The following is a 22836-nucleotide window of genomic DNA, read 5'->3' on the forward strand; positions in this document are numbered from 1 at the left end:
ACGAGTCGCGTTTTTACAGTGTCAATAAATACTTTATTAATAATGCGCTATTAACAATACACGTTCACATTATCATAATACTGTCGCTACGACAGTAACGACAGTGTCGTAGAACGCGGGTAGGTCCCTCAGCGACCGTCGCTGGGACAATGCGCCTACTTCACAATGTGAAGTTCACATCACACAAATCTCTAGCGAAAATTATTGGAAGTAGACACGCGAATAATCTTGGGAATTGCTAGCGCGACGGACTTACCGGGCAGTTGCCAATTGCCAACTAGTAGATTATTGCTGTAATATAGGTCCAGGACTCCTGCAGCAGGAGTGGACTAGTATTTCATTATTCATTTACGTAGTTATCTAGTTTGAAACGATTCATTGCTTCGAGCTCCAAATCGGGCCTTGTATATAGTTATTCAAAATGGTACAAAAGCATCGAACACAGCTAATAAAAACGTCCTTACGAGATTTTGAACCAGCGCCACCGGTTACCCAGAACCGAAGACTAACCAACGCGCTATTCCAACTCTTAAAATCGAAACCAAAGTAATCCCCCAGCGGCTGGAAAGCCCAATTTAAGCTCTGAAATAATTAAAAGTATATTGCTTAGGTTCGAACCCTATACCGTTGCACTCACAAACACGAAACTTAACCACTGAACCATACACTCTACATAACAAAAAGTTTTTAAGTGTTCTCCATTGCTACCTGTTATTGCTTAAACGTTCCCCAAGCGATTGGGTAAAATAATGCTAATATATATATTAATAGATTATAATGGCGCGCGGTTTTTAGTTGGTTAAAATCGGGTTTGGCTAAATTCGGGCAGAGCCAATTGAAGCACATTTTTCGACTTGACTGGTGTTGATACAGAGCATAATTTCATGACATGGAGGCATGGACGGCGACAGGGGACTACAGCGTGTCAAGCATGGTTTAAGATAGATCATCATCTAAGACCTCGATGGGTGTTTAGGAAGCAGAGACTTGGGCATGAGGTCAGGTAGTAAGGGCTATCGATAGAGGGGTTTATGGACACCTACAACACTGGGCCATGCGCGTTCAGGAAGAAGTCCCCCATGCTCACAGTGAACGAACGAGTATTTTGGCAACCAGGCCTCCGAGCACATCCTGCTTTCAGAGCCTCTGTAGAGTACCTCTTATAGGCCATACAAGATCCCTGTAATAGGTCCTCAATGGTCTCGAGCCAACACACTCTCCCATGACTAGATTGCCGAGGACCTATAGCGGGTAGACCACATTCCTACCACTCCTAGTACTCTCATCTGCTCTCAGCATGGGAAGTCCTGAGTACGTTGGACGGCAGTATCTCCTGACACAGGACCACGTACCGGAGCATTTGAGATTAGTAGTAGAGGGCATCTTAGGTCGACCTTATCATATCTACAGGCCTATGACTCGATAGACACTCCTCTGTCGTCCCATCTCGCCACTGTCTCTACTGAGCTATTCCCACACAGGCAACTAGCTCAGCTATGCGAGGAGTTCGAAACTGTAATTGCCACACGAATGCATCTCAACCGCTCAGATGGTCCTTAGGTATGGCACCATGGTAAGGTGCGTAGAGGGGGCAAGCTGCAGGCCTTCCAAGACAAACAATCATCGTGAGCCTACTCTTCCTCTCATCCATTTGGTGTCATTGCCATGATGCAGTCACAACAGAGAGGCCCTTACCCCTATGTGGAGGAAGCAGCTTCCCTATACTGGATCTCTTCGTGAACGAGGTAAGCGTCATTGTGATTCCTGCCAGCACGCCTCCATGCTGTATTCACTAGGTGCTCTATACGAAGCATCGATTTAAGCAGAGGCAACACCCCAAGTGGAACGTATGGAAAAAGTTCAAGAGTCGGTGTAGAAGACGTTACTCTGGGAGGTAGTATACTATTTACAAAGGTAAGGGGTAACGGATGAGGTTCGCCCTCTTCAGAGAGGCCGTACTAAACCGCAAGAAGCTCATTGCATGGAAGTTCAGAGTACAGAATAAGAACAATCAGATAGTTGCCCAAGCAAAGAGCCAGGCAGCTAAGGGGGATTGAGGTGGATGGCCCGACGTGGTACATGCCAATAGACAGTGGTTTCTGAGGCCGTCCTCTTACCGTGTTCAGTATGAACGGTACTGCTGATATCGTCTTCGTCAGCCAAACCAATGAACTGAGGAGCTCCTTTCGAGCTACCACTTGCGTATCCAACATCACACAAGATCGGAGAGTCGATCGTTTACCCGCAAAGGGTGAGGTATCCGCTTGAAACTACACCACTACCAGGAAGACCTTAGGTTGAATATGCGTGCAACGAGCATACGATATACCAGTCGCTGTAGATGTACTGGAGAGCTTGTGGAAGAATGAGGCGAATGCGTTGCTTGACTTCAAGGCTAGTATTGTCGATCTCCCTTTGACCATCGCAGCGACTTCGTTATAATCTCTTTTCTTTCCGTGACAAACCTCAACGAACGCAAATCCCACAGGGTTGGGCCATCATCTCGATTCAGCGGCTTTATGAGATACAGATATACACCTGCAGAGTCGACATTATGCCAATAAGTATTGTAGAAAGCGAGCGCTGACTATAATAAACAATAGGAGTACACACGTTGTTACAATTTAGTGTCCATACAAGTGGTAATGCTATTCATGGGCCATCAAAAAGAGGTAACGGCACCCGCTACAACTATGTATCTGGGCAAACGTGTTTTCCGCTGCAACCGCTATCAATCTACGAATAGTTATGCTTCAACACTAGTTGAACTCAATAGCTAAAGTATCGAGGGAAATGATACTACGAACATCGCCGTCATGCACTATCTAATACATATGTACTGGTATAAATTATCAGACGACTACCTAATCATTGTTGGAAGCAAGCATCAGGGGCCAGGGAGCAGGTCTTGGAGTCCCCTTTGTAGAGCATAGTACGCAGACACCTCCACCAGCACGGCCTGTCCATGGCCTCGACCACAGCAGCACGAGGGGAAGAAGGGGCTTGATCTTTCTCAATAGTCTCTTTGAGTTGGTTAATAATCGATGTCAGCTCCTGCGTTTGCCTCTCTTGCTTTTCTAGTGACTCAGTTATATTGCGTTGCCAACCTACAAGATGCACTCAGGAGAGGTCGACTCTACTTCCTACCATACCCATGTCCTGCAAGGCCCCAGGGATACTCATTCGCATCAACATCTGTTGTTCGTGAGTCCGCAGAGCCTTTTGACTAAGGGAATGTACCAAGGCCCCCGAGGGAGGAGTAGACCCCCTTCCTGATCGTCGTCGCCTCTTACGCTCGCTCAGAATTGGCGTGCTAGCATTACCTACAGCCACCAGGTCTGTCACCAAACCAAAGCTCGAGTGCTGACTGGAATTGGAATCATGAGTAGACTTTTGTTCCTCCATATAGTCTCTCAGGAACATATAGATGGCATCAGATATCTCCCCCGTAGTAAGCAGCTGTGCTGGGTCTTCCGGCATCGCCCTGAGAACAAGCGATTCGATGCGTGAACATACAGAAGTGGTTCCTACGCCAATACGTTATCCCAGTAATTGGCAGCTTCTTCATTGTCACACTGCCTCTTCACCTCAGCCACTATACCACTTACCTCACCAGCCCTAACTCCATCTACCTCTGGTCGTGAGGCTTGGCATGCATCCAACACTCGATCTCGGAAGATGCGGATGCCTGTAGGTCCATCATCAGGGTACTAGCCTTGTCTCACCATCTAGAATGACGTCGCCACTAGTCTCCTCCACATCCCCAGCTCTATCGATAGCTCTCCAGAACGAAAGGAAGTCCATGTCATCGTTATCGACCTAAACGGGCGTATCAATAACCGCTCTAAACACCACTTCTATGGTCACCTCAGTCAAGTTGAGCAGTGTATTCTTCCACCTCTCGATGAGCTGAGGTCGAGGGCATACCGAGACGTTGGTATCCTCGGCTGCAGTAACATCGTTAGTATCTATTATGTGCATGTGTGAGCCGATAGAGTAGTGTCAACCTATACCATACCATCATCAACTCTAGCACAATGGGCTGCATAGAAGTGATAGGAGAATGCTGCATTGTGGAAGAGTACTGACGGTATAGCAGCATTCCCTGCCACTGCTGGAGTCGACCGATCCACTTCTATTGGAATATCCATCACCACTATAGGAGGCAAGGTAGACCTACGATCCCCTCCTCCTTCTGCTGCTGCCCCAAAGGTCTGCTCTATAGGAGGACTGTGCATAGGGATACTTATCATAGATGGGGAGTCCATACCTACTCCCTTAGATGGTGTGGTATCTACTACCTTCACACCACTGTTCGGGCTAAACATACCAACAGGATATGATAACTACTATGACTAGCTACCCAACCAACACGAGGACCAGAGCACTTAGGAAACTATCTTGATAACACGCAGTATTTATTGACCACAGGTGGCGTCAGCATCAGAAGGTCTGCAAGAGGACAATGACAAGCAATATGATCGATTCCATAACTCACCGCTGAGTCCAGCATACTCCCCATGATCTGCAAGATGTTATTCTCCAACGACTCCTCGACGTTGCGCTCCTAAGAACAACAATCTCAAAGAAAAAAAGAGTGCAGGGTAAGATTATTACCAATCCCTTCTTAGGGTCAACCTTGCCAGCATTCTTCACTATAATTTCCTCCTCTGTAAGCTTGGTTTCATCCTGGATCAGATCGTTGTATCTACCAGTAGCATTTCCACCCAGCTCCTCGTTCATTCACCTCACCCTTTGGTCATCTTCAATATGTTGCTCATCAGCTCAGAGTTGCGCTTATCATGATCAGAGTAGCTCCTCAGTCTACCACGAATAAGATAACCTAGCGGAGCGAAGCGACCCCTGAGTTGAGTACCTTAGGCCTTCCTGCCACTTCTCCTTATGGAGGTTGAGTAACATCCTCTGCTCGAGAGGGTTCTTCTTGTAGCTGATTGCAATACCTACAGCAGCGACGGAGTGCATTCAGCTGCATGTTACACCGCGTATGCTCACTGTAATAGTGCCTATTGAGACCGTGGATCAGAGCTGACAACGATGGCCTGTTGAGGTGGCCTATGTTGGAGGTGGTCTGTCGGGGCTCTTGACCCAGCATCAACATTTGCGGGTTGATAAGGCGGAAACAGTCAATGACGACCTTCCCTTTAACAGACTGAAACATACAGTAGAAATAGCAAGAACCATAGCAAACGGGAATACAGCATATAGGGCGTGAAGACCCCCTCAAGGCAAGTACGTGTCGATATCAATGATGTAATAGTACTACCTGGATTGGGTCTACGACAATACCCACTGCACGAGGGTTGAGCTGCTCGAAGGCTTGCTGGGTGTTGATATCAGTACCAGAGAACCAACAACCGAAGCCTGGATGGGAGTGATACCATCCCACCACATTCTCAGACCTGAGGAGGTGAACGGATGGGAAGGAGGACTAGAGGGTCCTCGGTAGCACCTCCCTGTCTGATTGAGCATCTCAAGCATGGTAGCTTGGAAGACCTCATCGATGGACTCGACTGATACAGTGTTTCCTGCAGAGAAGGAGGGAGAGCATGGGCTCGGTAAGGGCTATGGGCAGACTTACCCGACTGGGGCATAGAGAATACATCAACCACCTTTACAGTGTAGTCGTCTATGAACTCCCCCAATAGCAATCCCATGACCTCCATAGGGACACCAGCACGACCTGATCATACCACACCTCGCCAACTTCTTGATTATTCCATCATATCGCCGTCCAATACTACCATGCTTGAGCATCTTCAAGAGTGCCAGACTCGATACGAATACCTGAACGTAGCCACAGTCACTGCTGGCAAGCGCCAATATGCTGTTAGTACCTGTTCACTGGTATCAGGAAGAGTCTGATCCTCACGTCCCATCCCGGCCCCTCCACCACCGGCCAGGTTCTGCAACTGCTGCTGTAAGTTCATCATTTTGATAGAAGAGAATCCACGATAGAAAAAGTGAACTATTACTAACCAGTGAAGCAGATATCCAAGTAGTACTATCAGTTCATACACATACATCCCCATTTGCAACGCACCTCAGTGACACTCATCAGGATACACGTAAAGCGTCTCATAGTCCTTACGCCTCCTCAATGAGGATGGCATAACTCTCTTCGATCTGGCTCTAGAACTCGACCTACTCCAATAAAGTAAGATAAGAGATTCATCTACTTCACACCACCACACGAAGGAAATAATTTCGTGGCGCGTGACGCTGTGATCGAACGGTGACCATAATTTCAAGCTACATCATCTTCCCCAGTGAGTGAATCCTCCCAGTTGTTTCTCTTGTGTTCTTTTCTTCTTCTTCTTGTCCTCGGATACAACTATGGTGTTTTTCTACGACTGCTGTGACCCTCGTTACAAGGTCTATATGGGCCGAGATAAATACGAAAACGAAGAGCTACTCAAATACGGCTGGCCCGAGGACGTCTGGTTTCATGTAAGCCCTAGGGGGGATGCTAATGCCCTATGGTGACACGTAGGTTGACGACCATTCCTCTGCACATGTCTACCTGCGAAGACCAGTGGAGCTCCCCAAGATAGATGACATCCCTGAGGAGGTGTTGGAGGAAATGTGTCAACTTACAAAGAACAACTCCATTGAGGGGAGTAAGGCTTCCAAGGTCGACATTGTGTAGGGAGCTCGGTAACGCTTCTAAGGACGACTGTCCGCTGGCAGGTACACGGGTTTCAAAAACCTTAGGAAGGGAGCTGATATGGTCACTGGTCAAGTGGGCTTCCATGACACCAAAAAGTGCAAGTAGTAGTACTCTTACGTAAGCGGCTTCCGCGTATTTCCCACTACAGGTTCGTTCGTAACCTCCATCGAGATAGAGAGATCGTGAAGAGAATTGAGAAGACTAAACGGGAGGCCGAGGTTGACCTCTATGCTGAGAGGGAAGAACGGGACCGTAAGGAGCGATTGGCACGCAAGAAGGTAATACCATTCGCGAGGGGGGCAGGGACCTGTGTATGGTGACCTCTGGGGCATAGGCTGTTAAGGAGAGAGCTATTCGAGAGAAGGCTGAGAAGGAGGCAGCTATCAAGGAGAAGGAACTACGGAGTTACAAGGCATTTGATGTAATAGAGAGCATAAGGAGTGTATTATAGAGTACGTTGGGCACATTAGAGGCACTTGTTTCTCTACTGCTTGCCGAAGTGTATGCAGATAGGCTACGATCTTTCTCATTGAATATCGTGTTAGGAGTGTGACGAGTTGAAGACCTCCAATGTAGAATTGGGAGGTGATGGCACTATTGAGTCCTGTCGCGAGATTGAGGACGACTTCATGTGAGCCAGCAGCAAGGTGACAACGTTTACTACCGCACTTATGTGTATTGCCTCTCACATTTCTCGGGGATCATCAACCTTGCGTTAATAGTTAAATAGTCACCTCTACTTTGAGAATAAACCCTGCTCTCAGTTTTTCACCTTGAAATGGATAATTTGATCGGTAACATACCTCCAGTGACCAAGGTAGTAGAAGGAGGTCGAGACTTCCTATTACAGTCCCTTTAGGGCATGCTATGCATATCATTCGGCCTTATGGCGGCATGTACTCTCGAGTTCATATCACCATTCTCCCTCTACTTCAACTGGTAGTATTATCTCCATCATCATCAGGGGTGGGGTTCATTGTTGAGGGTATCTCTGTAGCAAGTATTTGTGATAGCAGCTCGAATTGGAGGTTCATTGTTATCTGGTCGCGAGTATTGGCAGAGGGATGCGGAGCAAAGCTTATCGTATACCCTGCTACGATAGCCATAATTCATTCTCTCGGAACATCGATAATTCGCTGGGATACGCCCCAGTGCATTCGTATGAACTGATAAGGATTATCACATAGTCTTTTTTACTGATGCTAAGTTAGATGAAGTCCATATTGTTAATATCGTCCACGTAACGCCTTGTTGGGAAGGGTATGGTTTGCCGTACATAGTTCTACTGCACGTCGTTCAGGGAGATGGTATGGGAGCACGGCCAATGGTGGCGTCTATTCACATGCTTCCTCTTCTATGGAGACCTAGGAGTAGGCTTCATGTGGAATGTCTACGTTATGTATTTCTACTGTTCACAACTGGAAGAGGTCGTCTTCCGCCAGAGGTAACTCCACCGTACCCTCCCTACTTAATGACTGGTTCAGGTCTGGAGACTTCGTATACATGTTGCTAGTGTCCATGTCCATGCTCCTGGGCTTATCATTCCTCACTGGCCACTTCTCCAACTTCTACTCAGGCGCGATCATCGATGTCATGACGTAGAACAAGGAACGCTCGTCTCACTGCCCTTTTAGTTCCTCATCGCATAGGTACGTATGGGCTCGGCGGAATCCAGGTGCTCGAGTACATGTTATCGCCTTCACTGTGAAGGCTCCTTATCTCCCTTGGATACTCGCTGGGATATCTTTGGTAGGCCACGCTCCAACCTAGGACACTCCATTATTCACTTGCTTTAGATAATGGGAGGACAACTGGCTGATCACATACAGGGCATCCTGGCTGGTCATATCTATTACTTTTTCACAGACGTTTATCCGAGGATGCCGACCTCTCACGGGTTACAAGTGTTGAAGACTCCGAAGGTCCTCAAGTGGCTGTGCGGTCAGAAGGATGAGTAGCATCATTCACTTTGTATAAAATATGTCTAATTTTCGCTACCCTATTTTGGTGTTACTATACTGTTGTAAATGCCCCTATTGTGGAGTAACATTGTGCTGATGACCAAACGGCAGCGTAGATCAGAGCCTCTGAAGACAGTATTCACCGAGACAGTGGATGAGGGTGGTTGGGGAAGTAGATGATACCCTCATGGACGAGAACACCTTCCCCTGTGGCTAACGTGTCAATCCAACTGAGGTGCCTATATATCGGTAGCTTATCAAAAGTGTTATTATCTCAGAGAGAATCCTACTATAGAACCCATGCTGTGCCCTCCAATAGTACCCCTTCCTCCATCACCACCGCATGGTTATGTATTAGGAGAGTTGAGTGATGATGAATATATAATGGGTGAATTGTCACCATAAATGCTGCCATAATTTTCATTATATAGTTGTTGAGTAGAATTGACTAAATTGGTCGTTGTAACAACGCGACACTACATTGGTCTAGACAATAGTTCACTGGTGGTCAGCGGAAACATCTTTATCGACGCACTTCTTGAACTCTGACATACCAACATCAGCTTTCCCATCGATCTCTTGATACACATAAACCACAGCATTGGATCCTTGTACCTGACTGAAGCATGAGAGAGACCCCTATAGGTGGCGGTGAGCTCACGGCCATGAGCATGAACGCAGGAATAGTGGTGCCATCTGGACGAACCCCAGCGGCCTGTGACCTGAGGAACCATGCTGTTAAGTCTATACACTCACAAAAGACCTACCCTAGCAAATTAGGATCATACGCACCGGTGGCTGAGCCCGGGTTGATGAAGAATTTACCCTGAAAGTGATAGAGTATCATCATTGTATGGTACAGTTAGGCAAACTGTAATACCCGATGCTCAGTGATACCGTGCAGATGAGGGGAGCCGTACACTAAGATGTCTACATCGAGCTTCCTCTGCCACATGCTCAATGCTTCCTAAGTAGAGGGGTACTCAAGAGCCTACGTAGGAACAGGAGCCTACTAGATCCCCTTGAGGGGTTATCTGGTGTCCATGGATCAAGCCAACTCGGAAATCTCCAACCTTACAGGTGATGTACTCCGGCAGAGCTTTATCCTCACTATCCGCGTCTTCGAGCTCCCCCCGAACCTAATCCCCGAGATCCTTCCTAACACCGTCGATGTCAGGCCTCACGACGTAGATGGACTGCTGGCCCATGACTCTGACATTCTCCTGCATCTCCTTACTAGAGCCTATGTTCCCTGTACACAGCACAGTGCTTATCTTGTCTGTATTCTGATGAAATTGCATCCGTGTGAAAAGAAGGGCCCTACACTTTACTACTACCAGTAATTCCCTAAAACATAGGGGGAGCTCCCTGGCCCGTTCAGGAATGTACATATCCCCTATGAGGAGGACGAGCTCGCCGAAAGAAGAGTCGTCGTTGGACATGTATCGATAGAGACAGTCAAACTAACGTACAATGATCACCCCACTGCGCACCCAACACGGCGTTGATCTCCGAGCATTGAGATGATATAGTAGATCAATGTACAGGAGTGAGCCTAGCAGTACTTATCGTGGACCTTCCTAACCCTCATATCGAGCATATCCTCTTTAGTCACGTCTTTGCCCACCTTCTCAGAGTGGGCCTTGTAACCGAAAGCCCCATGCCGTTCAACGTACCTATTCTCCCCTATCCTATGATACACCATGAGTCGACTCACGTGAATAAGTTCTGCTGCTTCTTCTTGAACTTCCTCTGTAACTCTTTATCAATGAGATCCTCTACTGATCCTGACAAACGGTGAATTCCATACCACAAGTCGGTCAACATCTCCCCCACTGCTAGTCCACACTCCAAGACTCAATGTTTATTCGAATGCTCTCAAGTTCATTCCATATACACTACCGTGGCCCTCAGTGTTTCCCTCCTCGTCTATCTCTTCCTTCTTCATCTTCATCTTTGCCTCTACCTTCCGTCGGAGCACCTCCCCATCCTTTCGAACGTGGAACTGAAGGGACATAGTCTACAGTCCGTATTCTAGACAACAGAAGCATACCTCAGTAGTAGTGACGAAGTCCTGGCTGAAGGGATCGGACACCACCAATGATCGGGAGGAGAGAACACTGACCACCTGCCTCTCCTCGATCTGAAACCAACATTCTCTCCAATCCAGTGCAGACATCATCGTACTTGTAAACTCTGTGGGTGATGTACCAGGATCGTATCTCCCTGCTCAATTTCTTCCATGAACTTAGTGTTCATCCCCTAAGATGGACCCTCCATCGACTCCTACTACTACGCCTACCGTACTCACCTGTATTGTGCTGTTGGTACACACTATTCTCCCTGTGCATTTACGGACAGGTACTTCTACTGGGGCGTCCTCTGCATTACCATCAGACAACAGGCCTAGGGTAGGAACGCCATAAGAGGGTCTCCGAGAAGGTATAGATAGTACCGTCATCTTCCGAGTGCTGTTGGTGATGATGATGCTTCTTAGACTTCTTCTTTTTCTTATGCTTCTCCCCCTTCAAAATAAGAGGGCCTTTCCTGACTCGATCCCCTAGGGTTGACATCAGGGCCCGATCAACGTAGAACTATTAGTCACAAATTGAAGGCTCCGGTGCGAATACACGAGCATCGTTCCGCTGAGAACGCAAAATCTGCTTCGTCCAAATTTCGTAGAGTATTTAGTGTGGGCCTATAACATATCCATACGCAACTTTGGAGCGCCCTTAGTTTGGGCGCAGTTGGAGACCTTACTTGAGTGAACCCAAATAGCAGTCAACTCTTAGCATAATATTCTGGAGCTCCATAAGGCGTTCCGAAATTTGAGGCCACCAAAATAGTCTTCCGTGAAGGTTTTACGTCTGACAGCTAAGTTGGTAGAGCACGTCGTCACGGATCTAAAGGTCCCAGGATCGATCCCTGGTGGGCGAATAAGCGATGGGGCACGCTTGAGGCGTCACTAGGATGTTAAGACTAAATTGCGCTTATGTTGCAGGACCAGTCAGAAACTCATATTTTGGTAGCAGTGTAGTTATGGAACCGCTACTTCCGTTGCACTCTACTTCCAAGATGTGCTGTGCTGACCAGGTAATAATCAATACCTTTTTCCTTCCTTGTTGAGAGCGCATGGTTTGCTTATCTTTGAACCACTCGGCTCGTAGACCAATCGTTGGGATCGGCGTAGATATGCACCCACACTTTGATCGTAGTCGCCGCGGCTCTTCAATGAACTTGCACTCGGAGGAGGTTCCCCTCACACCTTAATGTGCTGTTAACCATGTGGAGTTGCAGTGGCCTACTATGCGAATCCAGTTCATCCGTCATCATCGATGATGCTTAGAGACGATATTGGATGTTGTTAGTTATTGCAAGTGAACTACAATATTCAAGAAGCCTCGAGGGGTTGGGTTTTTTCTATCACATTTATCTCTATATACTCCTGGAATGAAAGGAAACGTCATGACAATCATGCTGCGGCTGCTGTTGAGCGAGAGTCGTAGCGTTGATCTCTCAGCAGTAGTAGGGCCGAATTGGTCCCCGTCCCTCGTCACAAGGCTTACATAACGGTTATCGACAGAGGCACTCGGAATACCCCTTGATAGTACCAACACTCAGCAATTACATTTTCTGGTTGATTCTCTGGCCTAAGTCCGACCTAGGCGTTGCTGGTGGCGGACTCGGCAGAATCCATCCCACATGTCGTAGCAAACGACCCTTCTCATTGAGATGTTCATCGACTATTGAGTTTTGAGTTGGGTAATGGTAACTACTCAGCAGTTCTATCTTCAGTGATACATTGCTGTCCAGTAGTAGTGTATGGTAGTATTTGCGAGTAAAACCTGGCGGAATCTCACCGACAAGGTAGCGCAGTAAATTGGCCTTTGGGGGTATTGTTGTGAGGCTCAGGTTATTGGTGTGAAGGCGATATCATCGGACCCTCTTGAGAAGCAGAGGGCCGCATTATTGGACCATGCGGCAAAGGCTCAAGTACGCCGTCTAGGAGAGCGGTCACTAACGCTTGTTGTCGTCAGGCTTTCCACCAGCAGTTGGTGAAGCTTCTAAGTCTGACAGATCAGATGGCGGCCTCGCAGTTGGATATTGCCAAGCAATCCAGGGATGTTATTACGCCTGTTGATACCACACCTAGTTCTACGCAGGAGAGTGGAGTAAGCTTATTTCCTTGCTGGTTGTTGTTGTGGTTGATTACTGTGCTTCAGTATTCTCCGGCGATATCCCTTTTCGCGGACCAGCTGATGAGATGTCAGCAGTCTGCACAGGCGTCAAGACCGCAGCTACAGGTTGCTGTGGGGGAGGCACATAAGTTGGTACAGCGGAATGCCGACTTACAGCAGAAGCTGAAGGACCGCGATAGGGCGTATGCTGACCTCGACCATTATAATCACAAGATAGAGGACCTCAAGACGGATGCTTCCAAGCGGTCTAAGAAGGATCTTAATGCTGAGGAGAGGCTCTCACGAGTAGGGGCGAATAACGTGTTTTCATATCACTTGGAGAAGTCAGATGTCGAGAAGCATCGTATGGCGCAGAGTCTTTCATCAAGTTGGACAACAAAGTTAGAGCGGAAATGTCCGAGCTACTCGAAGGGAAGGAGGCTGACTTCGCCAAGATCGTCGCTGAGGTAAGCAGACAACTGGACAGTGGACGGGTGGTACTGGCTTCTCCTAGTACTCTCGGTATCTGGGAGTAACGGCATCAGCAGGGATGCAGGGCATCACCACATTCACAGACCAAGTGCCGACGATGGTCAGGCAGCAGGTCGAGCGGGATGAAGACCCCTTCCCATTTCACAACCAGAATTCCAATGGCTCAATCATGAACCAGTCCATGTCGGGAATAGCGACGTAAGCTGAGGGCATTCCCTGTACTGCTACAGTCTATCTTGGCGTCGCCAGTTACGATATGTCTATGAATGAACAGAAGAGAGATGCCCCTTCGGCCCCCTTCATGCTGGTGTAACCGCTGCTGGTGATTATTTTCTGTAGTATCATGATTTCCATTTTATGCCGATGCCGAGGAATCTGATGGCATTGTTATGTACCATATTGTCTCTCCGTTCAATATTATCCGATAATACCCACCGATGACAAGCTTCGTGTCGATACCTTTGAGTAAATGCATTCAACGTACGAGAGCTAGTATCACTGCATACATCCTCAGTTGTGTTGGTTGCGCTGAGCTCTCTCTGCGCTGGAGAGGAGGAGCTATCCAACGGAGTTGGTTGCATATCATGAAGCGACCGCTAGTTGATTATTTACTTTTACCCCATGCCTTTCTTCGAGGGTTATAAGACTCTTCGTAGGATTAAGGAAAGAGTAGCTACACCTTAGTTGACGATGCCTAGAGTATGCATACATCAGATTCGGGGAGTGCGGCGTATGAAGGAAGATCCTTTGGAGGGGGAGAGGGCCATTGCTTCGGACTTCTTCGACCGCTGCAAGGTATTTCAGATTCGCCCGCGCTGAGCTATAGACCAGGACTTGAGTTGCTCTCCCCAAGCAGTAATATTCATATGCTCGTGCTCAGATATTCAACACTACTGTTGGCACTCTGTCGAATGTTATGGAGAAACTAGCGAGTGTCAACAACGAGTTGGTAGAATCAACTAAGTCCTTCTACCCTAATGACAATCCGGTTAATACTCGGTAGCAACTGCTGCCCTAACGGTCTCTCATATGTTTAGTACGCACCCATAAGAGCTACTATGAGCGAGGCTTTAGAGCACCTCAAGACCACCATCCGGGGCCGAGGCAATAATCTGGAAGGCATGAAGTATGCATCTGAGCAGCTGATGAAGCAAGGGTTGGATATGAACACTATGCTCACGTAAGGGGCGAGTGGCCAGCAAGGTACATACCGCAACTTACCCGAATTCCATTGCATAGGGCGAGCATTCGGAGTTTTGCATAGTATGAGAGGACGAGTTCACTCAAATCAATGATGACGCTCGTTGATACACCTCTTGCGTATCAACTTCAAACGCTCGCTTCATCGGCCGCAGACCTGCAATGAAATTCAGCATAGGGCAAGAGCAGTTCGGAACGCTTGATACGATCCTTGTCGGCCTTGAAGACTTGTAGAGGGTTGTTTCAGCGACCGGGACCGGGCTCATAATTTGATGTCACATTACGAAGTGAAAGTTAAGAAGCTGAAGGGCTCCAAGAAAACTCATGCCGAGAAGATGGATAGGGTAGGAATAGACAGCGTGGGGATCTGGGGAGGAGTCGACCGTCAGAACCAACTGAAGCACAGTTTTGCCACGCACTCATTCGAGGAGTTAGATAAGGATGCACACAGTAGGTTGTCCGGAGTACTAGCTACTCGTGATAAGGAGTTCGCCACTCTACTGGGGCTGGTAGGCTATAGGGAGAGTATGGGTTTGGTGAATGATGATTGAATCACCTCACTGTGGTCAGTTATGCTCGTACTTGGCCACAATAACAAGAGAGATGGAGGAGTGCACGAAGCCACTGGGAGCCGTCTATAAGAGGGTTGAGCTAATCCATGGCAGGAATCGTGAAGGTATTGCTACTGTTGATGCCGGGCCATGTGGATGTAGTAGGGATGGATGCCAACCCCTTCCCATCTCCATCTCTCAACCCGTTTGACGAAGTGTAAGTTCGGAAGCAATCTCGTACTGTAGTGAAATGTAGTATTCAGGAATTCCGAAGTGACAGTATTACGTGGTCATCGCCAGTCAGGACAGCTTGGTCATCATGTGCCAGCTTCCCAGAGTGTTAAGACAGTAAGGCAGTGCATCGTTGTATATGTACAGTAGTGATTCGTCCTGGCAGGTGATCACTCACCCGAGTAGCGAGGTCCAGCAGAAGACGCCTTCGGGTGTATCTGTGGAAGTCATTCCTGACGCTGGCACACCGACAACAGTGAAGCATATTTCGAGGGATGATGCCGATGCCTTTGATCCGGACGCTATCATGGAAGAGGAGACCATCCGGGTGGGCGAGCAGAGCTCTGTCGGGAGTCTACCGGGCTCTGCTACTAAGCAGGAGGAGACACCTGAGGAGGATGACAAGGAGAGCCACTTGATGGACATAATCAAGGGATAATGAAGCTTGTGTTCATCCCTTGTTGAGGAAGTTGCCGTACATTGCTGCATGACTGTTGTGAATCATGAGATTCAGTGATTGAGATTCTCTATCCCCACGTGTTGCGCAGAGTGCCGGGTTAACAGGATCGAACGACGCATGTTCCCACTCGTTATATCTACTGTACTTGTTCTCCCCCTGGTGAGGAGAGATATTACATTAGGGTAAATTAGCTGTTGCCGATAATAATGTGAGTTAACACTTTTACGGCAGGGATTGAGGAACCTATTGGATTAGGTTATGCTCGCCTTGCCTCCTGCCGAATCGGCGCGGTTTGGTACGGTCTGATACGATGGATGACGATGAGTCTGTCGCCAGCGATGTGTTGGCTGCCGTAGTGGGTTGAGTGAAGTGGTGTCCTAGCGGCCCACTGTCGCGGGTAGGGAGTCTTGAGTTGAGAGAGCCATCGGCGCCAAGGAGAGGATTATTCTCCCTCGGGTTGAGAAGGGCCAGGTCGTGAGAGGTATTGAGTGTATGCGTAGTAGTACTGATGCGGAGGACTGGGGAACATATCGAGCCTCGACGGATGATCAGCCGACAAAGCTGCCCAAAGCTATTAATCATCGTCATCATGGGCCGTCCGTCGTCCCCGCATTCAACGTTTGAATATGCGCATCGAGCCAGCGTGTGGTATAACTTCTCGTTCCTCGCCAGTGGAGTCGTCTTTTTTTTATTGCGGCATTCCCCGCCATACCATGAGTGCGGCTTTGTCGATCCTTACGTGTGGAGTTAGTTATAACGCAGTAATCTGCGGCAAGTGGGACTTTCAGAAAGCTCGGTTCCCTTTCGAGTGTCGATGCAAAGTGCCATACTCGGCAGTACTATGATCCCCCTTCCGTCAAACCCATCCACGGGTCTCCTCAGCCGGGTAGTCATAACCGTCAAGTAGCCCTACCCTGCAGCATGTCCCTCAGACAACTATGATACCTCAACAGCTGGGGACCTTGGGAGGGTTGTCGTCTGGAAGCGGTCTGCATCGACCATCATATACTATCCACAATGCTTTCACACAAGCAGCTCTGAGTCAAAGAGAGATCTCTGAGTGAGCACCAGCATGAGGGCCACAGAGGGGTGGGACATGCTTGCCTTAGGGCGATGAGCAAGCTTCAAGGGTGGTGGATAAGTGGCTCCGGCAGTGGCACCTACTATTTCGTAGCGCACGATGGCAACATTCATTGTTATAAGTCGGCATTCCTATATGGGATGGACCAGTACCAGCATCCCATTCAGACAAGAGAAGGCCCCCTCCTCGTCCTCCTCCTCCACGAGCGATGCCATGCCTGCCGGCTCTAAGAGACTTATCAGACAGGAACGGTGCATACATCTGAGGGTAGAACGAGGGCCGGATGGACAGGCACAGGTCAGCAACCCTCTGGTGTAGCTGTGATTGGTATGGGCTCAGGTGTGGGCAGGACCGCTGAAGTTCGAGAGGTCCGACGGAGGCAGAGTAGTTTGGATGGGCAGTAAGTGAGCTCTCACATCGCTATCGGAGAAGTGCCTTCCTCCAGACGACCAGAGAGGTCCCAAACAGTTCACATGGCAGCGGATCCGAAACCCTGGGGAGCATTCTTCATTGACTTCAAACTCTGATGTACTACTCCCCTCATTCACGTCAGAGAGACATGCTCCTACCAGCGCAATTCGTCACCGACCCCGCCAGACTTACTCCATGCAGCGTCGCCCACTCCTGCTATCAAACGGCACTCGGAAGACTCTACCCCCCAGCGTCGGCAGAGCTGCTCTATCGAGACTGTACGACGTCCATCGCGGCCATCAATTGAAGTTGGTCACCTACGGTATCTATGGCAAGGCGAAGTGAGGGATTCTCGCAGGTCCCCAGCACTGTGACTCCGGTTGATCTCAAACCGAAGAGACTACTGAGTCGGGACGCTTCCAATGACGACACTAATACCCGCCATGTCGGATGGCGTCCATCAAGGAGACGATGAGATCTCGTTGTGCTAGGTGCCTTCCACGGCTATGTCAACGGCTCAGTCAACACCTACTGGGGGATGTGCTGAGGTCACTGGACCACTCATCGTAGATGCTGTTGACGACGGTCTTAAGACCAGGAGGAACTCATGGGCAGAGCCCCTAGTAGGTGCTTCTCTGACCATCTCACTGATCTCCCCTCACTTGAATGTATCCTCATCGACTCCTGTTGGCTACTTAACTGGAGCTGAGACAATGCTTCTATGCTGTTGATGTGGATATTAGTGTCATTTGGTGAAAGAGATGTACACAGGCAGAAACGGTTGATGGAATATGTAGCTCATCCGTAATCGTCCACGTTACAATAGTACCTCACGATCGGCTCGACAGTCCTGGTGTCAATCCCCTTAACAGTTGTGCAGGAGCGTTGTTAGTACAGTCTTTGCTGTTCCGTTAGGTAGCCAGAGCCACTCTCGATGAGCACAAAATCGTAGAAGTCCCACAGGAGGCAAGTGGGCCCGAGACGGGTCTCCTACAATCTACAAAGGCCGAACCCAGTCGGACTGCTGTTCATACGCAGGTGCAGATTGCGGTGTTGATAATAATGATAGTTATCCTCGCAGACGTGTAGTTGCACGTCGGAAAAGGAATCGGTGAATTCATTGAAAACATTCATGGAGGAAGTTCGGGCAGAGTTGAAGGACCAGCGCGATCTAATCAACACTATTCAGGCGGAGACACGAAATGCGGTGGAGGTCTGTCAGCGAGATGAACATCAGTCCATCAACTGTAGCATTTTCAGAATCTAAGATCGGAGTTCCACCAGTCACAGCTGGACCCGGCAGGCTTGACAAGGTTACTCGATGATCTCGACAACCGAGAGGCAGAGGTTCATGACATGGGCAAGACAACTATGACACTGCAAGTGCTACTACTTCTGATAGGAAAGTCATTGAGAAACCACAGTGTCTCAGTCTCAAGTTCTGTCACTTGCGCAAGACGTTCGTGCTATGAGGGGCGATATGGGACGACTACGAGACCGGCTGGTGATCAGTGATACAACAAGCCTTAGAATAGGGCGGGCTGGATCCATTGGACCACTCTCAGATGTAACGGTATCGTCGTAGAAGTTGTGTGCGTGTAATCATGTTAGATATCCTCATCTCGTTCACCTTCCAGCAGCGGTGCCCTCACTCCTCCTCACGCCTCGAGTGATACAGTGAGGATCGATCGAATGGAGTAGGGCAAAGCGTAATGGGATATATGTATTTCCTTCTCGGGCAGTCCCGCTCTGATGATGACTTGAATGACTCTCACTACGACCACCAAGGAGAGGCAATCGAAAAAGCAGGTGTGCATCGTGAATCGCAGTAACCTAGTCGTTGCGATCACTCCGACACAGGTTCAGGAGTGGGGACCCTGGAATGGGACTCGGATATTGATTCAGCGTGTGAGAACTGATAACTCATTCGTGACAGTTGACGACGGATGCAGTGGACTAATCACCATTCATTCATATGCATGGCTCTCGCACCTTCACATTTCCATTGGCGAACTCGAGTTGCGTAAACAAGTTCAAACGCAAGTATGTGCTCTTAGACTGATTTGAGAATCATAATGTCGTACATACTAGAAAGACCATGGGAGCTCTCTCTCTCTCTCTCTTTCGCTCACGGCCGCTATTCGGCCAGGCGACTCTGCAAAGCCTCGGAGGATTCGACAGAGTTTATAAGGTCAACAATGGAAGTATAAAGAGGCTGACCAGGCCTTGGTAAGGAATGTGACGGCCAGTAGGCCTTAGTCTGCAAACTATACATAGTACACGACAATCAGTGTTATTGTCGGACCAGAGTAAAAATGTCTTCATTATTCGATAATACAATAGTAGCTAATAGTACAATGTTTTTCTCTTTTTTTTTATTTTTTTTTTCTTCTTTTTTTTTTGTTTTTTTTTGTTTTTTTTTACATCAACTTCCTCCGGCCGCGGAGAGGCGGTACATCACAGGCCAGTCGAATCCGACGCTCCCATACTGTCCGGTTTTTAGCATCACTGGCTCTCAGGCCTACATCGTTCATATCTTGTTTCACCAGTTCGATCCATGTCTGTCGGGGCCTGCCGGCTCTTCTGGAGCTGCCTGAGTGAATACGCGGGTTCCAGTTCAAGAGTCTGTTGACGATGTGGTCATCAGGTGCTCTCAATAGGTGACCATGCCATCTCAATCTCCTCGCGCGTAATACGTCTTCGCATGCAGGCGAACGTGTCCTCACATAGAGCTCACGTGATGATAGCCTGGTCATTGGAGCCACGCCCAATACTCGCCTCAGACATATATGGTAAAACGTTCTGTACATCTGTTCCTCTTCCTTATTGATCGCTAGTGCTTCCGAACCATAGAATAGTGAAGCAAATACCACAGATCTCATGATTATCATCTTTCCATCCAGTCCGATATCATGGGACTTCCATATGTCCCGGAGTTTGTGCAGGGCCGCACCTGCAGTACGAATTCTGTCTTTTACCGCTCCTCCGTATCCGGGCGCATCTGTTATCAAGACTCCCAGCTGCCGGAACTTCTTAACCACATCGACTCGTCCATGGGATGTCGGTTGCTTGCAGTTAATGAGGAGCCTCTTAGTTTTACAGCCGGTGCTCCCAATACCAAGTGTAAGGTTGGCAGGCTGACCTTCAATCTCAAGAGCCCTGAGGACTTTTTCGCTGTCTTCGATACTTTCTGATGGAGCTGTGACGTCATCTGCAAAGCATATACATCCAATTGGTTCCTGTAATATGGCGGATCTCGCTGCGAAGCGAGTATATCGGCGGTGGTGGTAGTCTTCCTTAGTAAGTCGAAATCCATGGCCAGCAGATATGATGCTACGGCGGAGAACTTCGTCTAGTGATGTTACGAAGATGATTGGGCTCCATACATCTCCCTGCTTGACCCCAGAGGATAGCTTTACTTCACATGTTTCGCCGCCAAGTGTGAGACAGGCAACTGCTTCGTTATAGCTCTGGTCTATTATCCTCAAGTATTTGGGGTGTAGGTCGGCTGCTCGCAGGCATTTCATCATATACTGGCGATCTAGCTTGTCAAAAGCTCGTTGCCAGTCAGCCACCAATAGGCAAAGTGACCTTCCGTGTGCCAGGCAACCATCACGTAGAATGTTTGTTGCGTGGATGACTTCTGTAGTGGATCGGGATTTCCGGAAACCGCACTGTGAGTGATGTAGCCGCGAATCCAGGTGCTCACTTATGCGTTCTAATACCACCGCTGAGTACACTTTTGCCGCCGATACCTGTGCCATGACTGTCCTATATGAGCCCACCTCATTTGGGGGTTTGCCAGCCTTCTTGGTGAGCGTCACTTTGCTCCTTAGCCACTCGCTGGGTTGGCTTTCAACCTCAAAACACTTCGAACATAACTCGTATACCCACCGTTGGAGCACCTCGCTTTGACGGATCAGGTCGCTGCTGATGCCGTCCACTCCAGGGCTTCTCCCTTTTTTTAATCGTGATGCTGCGTGATGTACTTCGTCGAAGGTGATCGGCTCTGGTAACGGTAGAGGGTCGAGGTTACAATCCGCATAGTCAGCGATATGGTCCGGACCGGCGGGTGTTGTCGAGCTGCTTGACGGATATGATTTATCTCTTACGTCCTCGTCACTGTGAGAGACAGTAACGTTCTCTGCCGAGTAGAGTTTCTGCATGTAGGTGGCAAAATCCTCTGCTCTGAGGTGATCCGGTATAGCAGTTTTACATCCTTTGACGTCTAGCTCCCGACGTAGTATGGTCCATATCGATCGTTGGTTATACAATGATGAGTTCTTGATGTCGCCAACGGCCTTCCGGAAGGCAGATCGGCGTTCCTGTCTCATTCTTGCTCTCGAGGGTCTTACACCTGGCCTCAAGTTGTTGGCCTCGAGTGATACAGTGAGGATCGATCGAATGGAGGTAGGGCAAAGCGTAATGTGATATGTATTTCCTTCTCGGGCAGTCCCGCTCTGATGATGACTTGAATGACTCTCACTACGACCACCAAGGAGAGGCAATCGAAAAAGCAGGTGTGCATCGTGAATCGCAGTAACCTAGTCGTTGCGATCACTCCGACACAGGTTCAGGAGTGGGGACCCTGGAATGGGACTCGGATATTGATTCAGCGTGTGAGAACTGATAACTCATTCGTGACAGTTGACGACGGATGCAGTGGACTAATCACCATTCATTCATATGCATGGCTCTCGCACCTTCACATTTCCATTGGCGAACTCGAGTTGCGTAAACAAGTTCAAACGCAAGTATGTGCTCTTAGACTGATTTGAGAATCATAATGTCGTACATACTAGAAAGACCATGGGAGCAGCAAACAAAACGTGCAAACGTCAAGACCAACGGATGAAGCTCGACCTTACCGAACTGAACTGGAAATACAAATTTCGTTCGAGTAGAAGTGGTGTCGTCGAGTTAAATTCCCAAGAGCATGGGAGAGTGCACCGAGCTTGAATTCACTTCCCGAAGAGTCTTGGCACTTGAAAAGAAGTACATTGAAGTTGCAGATTTCCTCTTGTTCAAGAGTGCATTGGCAAGCTGGTTGCTGAGCAGTGGGAATTAGCGTCTCTGATGTTATAGGAAACTTGCCCGTAAGGACCGTCCTGGGAGAGACCCTTACTCCCCTGTCAGGAGCTGCGATGTGCCACGTTAGAGTGACTGCTCGCTTGGACTTTCCAAACAAGAGGCCTGGATATTTTTCCGAACCCAAGCTGAGGACCCAAAATCCCTCCAATTGCCGGTGGTGCCCTCCTCTGACAAAAAGCTATGGCCAATAGAGGATCCTATGGGCAGGATCTTGGCATTAGCAGCGGAACAGCATTCATTCGCGCTCCGGACGGTTACAAGAGGTCACGTCAGCCCGTCCTACGAGACGTAACATGACGCCACAGTCCGCTGTAATTCGGAACAGCTCTATTCCTCTTCGGGCACCGCTATGTCTTGGTCATCGTTGATTACTCAATCGGCGCACCACCCTTGGTAGGCACCAAAACGGCCGGGCTGCCGCATTAATAGATCACTCTCGCCAACCACTACCAAGGTCCGTTCTGGTAGTTCATGTTGATACTCGTACTGTGG

At 48.7% G+C, this 22836-nt stretch overlaps 9 protein-coding genes across 9 annotated transcripts; 4 read left to right on the top strand and 5 right to left on the bottom strand.

Moving 5' to 3' along the window:
* Nucleotides 1-2868: 2868 nt before the first annotated feature.
* On the bottom strand, nucleotides 2869-3981 carry Pmar_PMAR004003 (hypothetical protein; the record flags this gene model as incomplete). Its single annotated transcript, XM_002764735.1, has 6 exons — nucleotides 2869-3107; nucleotides 3153-3323; nucleotides 3369-3484; nucleotides 3532-3688; nucleotides 3726-3819; nucleotides 3868-3981. The coding sequence occupies 6 exons, from the start codon at nucleotides 3979-3981 to the stop codon at nucleotides 2869-2871; spliced, it is 891 nt and encodes a 296-aa protein (XP_002764781.1).
* A 462-nt stretch (nucleotides 3982-4443) lies between these two features.
* On the bottom strand, nucleotides 4444-5976 carry Pmar_PMAR004004 (26S proteasome non-ATPase regulatory subunit, putative; the record flags this gene model as incomplete). The annotated part of the gene is made up of 11 exons (XM_002764736.1): nucleotides 5856-5976; nucleotides 5763-5805; nucleotides 5600-5701; nucleotides 5471-5546; nucleotides 5285-5420; nucleotides 5014-5170; nucleotides 4877-4961; nucleotides 4753-4824; nucleotides 4618-4708; nucleotides 4499-4567; nucleotides 4444-4452 (listed from the first exon to the last, which is right to left on the bottom strand). Exons 1-11 carry the CDS (start codon nucleotides 5949-5951, stop codon nucleotides 4444-4446), a joined length of 936 nt encoding a protein of 311 aa, XP_002764782.1. The 5' UTR covers nucleotides 5952-5976.
* Nucleotides 5977-6301: 325 nt separating this feature from the next.
* Nucleotides 6302-7389, top strand: Pmar_PMAR004005 (Coiled-coil domain-containing protein, putative). Its single transcript, XM_002764737.1, has 6 exons — nucleotides 6302-6468; nucleotides 6512-6663; nucleotides 6709-6789; nucleotides 6837-6966; nucleotides 7023-7109; nucleotides 7234-7389. Exons 1-6 carry the CDS (start codon nucleotides 6355-6357, stop codon nucleotides 7321-7323), a joined length of 654 nt encoding a protein of 217 aa, XP_002764783.1. The 5' UTR covers nucleotides 6302-6354; the 3' UTR covers nucleotides 7324-7389.
* Nucleotides 7390-7457: 68 nt separating this feature from the next.
* Nucleotides 7458-8681, top strand: Pmar_PMAR004006 (Derlin-2, putative). The gene is made up of 6 exons (XM_002764738.1): nucleotides 7458-7505; nucleotides 7548-7627; nucleotides 7989-8132; nucleotides 8173-8286; nucleotides 8338-8437; nucleotides 8485-8681. The coding sequence occupies exons 1-6, from the start codon at nucleotides 7467-7469 to the stop codon at nucleotides 8644-8646; spliced, it is 639 nt and encodes a 212-aa protein (XP_002764784.1). The 5' UTR covers nucleotides 7458-7466; the 3' UTR covers nucleotides 8647-8681.
* Nucleotides 8682-9147: 466 nt separating this feature from the next.
* On the bottom strand, nucleotides 9148-10091 carry Pmar_PMAR004007 (vacuolar protein sorting, putative; the record flags this gene model as incomplete). The annotated part of the gene is made up of 7 exons (XM_002764739.1): nucleotides 9148-9264; nucleotides 9311-9371; nucleotides 9417-9475; nucleotides 9530-9616; nucleotides 9663-9755; nucleotides 9813-9935; nucleotides 9987-10091. 7 exons carry the CDS (start codon nucleotides 10089-10091, stop codon nucleotides 9148-9150), a joined length of 645 nt encoding a protein of 214 aa, XP_002764785.1.
* A 113-nt stretch (nucleotides 10092-10204) lies between these two features.
* Pmar_PMAR004008 (conserved hypothetical protein) lies at nucleotides 10205-11222 on the bottom strand (the record flags this gene model as incomplete). Its single annotated transcript, XM_002764740.1, has 7 exons — nucleotides 10205-10340; nucleotides 10367-10436; nucleotides 10552-10654; nucleotides 10703-10792; nucleotides 10837-10911; nucleotides 10961-11055; nucleotides 11105-11222. The coding sequence occupies 7 exons, from the start codon at nucleotides 11220-11222 to the stop codon at nucleotides 10205-10207; spliced, it is 687 nt and encodes a 228-aa protein (XP_002764786.1).
* Nucleotides 11223-12471: 1249 nt separating this feature from the next.
* Pmar_PMAR004009 (hypothetical protein) lies at nucleotides 12472-13632 on the top strand (the record flags this gene model as incomplete). The annotated part of the gene is made up of 7 exons (XM_002764741.1): nucleotides 12472-12516; nucleotides 12562-12642; nucleotides 12687-12821; nucleotides 12873-13133; nucleotides 13217-13294; nucleotides 13384-13517; nucleotides 13569-13632. 7 exons carry the CDS (start codon nucleotides 12472-12474, stop codon nucleotides 13630-13632), a joined length of 798 nt encoding a protein of 265 aa, XP_002764787.1.
* A 308-nt stretch (nucleotides 13633-13940) lies between these two features.
* Pmar_PMAR004010 (hypothetical protein) lies at nucleotides 13941-15740 on the top strand (the record flags this gene model as incomplete). Its single annotated transcript, XM_002764742.1, has 10 exons — nucleotides 13941-13988; nucleotides 14034-14114; nucleotides 14200-14307; nucleotides 14357-14499; nucleotides 14767-14863; nucleotides 14909-15028; nucleotides 15090-15195; nucleotides 15236-15287; nucleotides 15334-15418; nucleotides 15468-15740. The coding sequence occupies 10 exons, from the start codon at nucleotides 13941-13943 to the stop codon at nucleotides 15738-15740; spliced, it is 1113 nt and encodes a 370-aa protein (XP_002764788.1).
* A 3484-nt stretch (nucleotides 15741-19224) lies between these two features.
* On the bottom strand, nucleotides 19225-21419 carry Pmar_PMAR004011 (conserved hypothetical protein; the record flags this gene model as incomplete). Its single annotated transcript, XM_002764743.1, has 3 exons — nucleotides 19225-19311; nucleotides 19779-19846; nucleotides 19991-21419. The coding sequence occupies 3 exons, from the start codon at nucleotides 21417-21419 to the stop codon at nucleotides 19225-19227; spliced, it is 1584 nt and encodes a 527-aa protein (XP_002764789.1).
* Between the last annotated feature and the right edge of the window lie 1417 nt (nucleotides 21420-22836).

Source organism: Perkinsus marinus (assembly GCF_000006405.1).
Source record: "Perkinsus marinus ATCC 50983 genomic scaffold scf_1104296976192, whole genome shotgun sequence".
In the NCBI taxonomy this organism is placed as follows: domain Eukaryota; phylum Perkinsozoa; order Perkinsida; family Perkinsidae; genus Perkinsus; species Perkinsus marinus.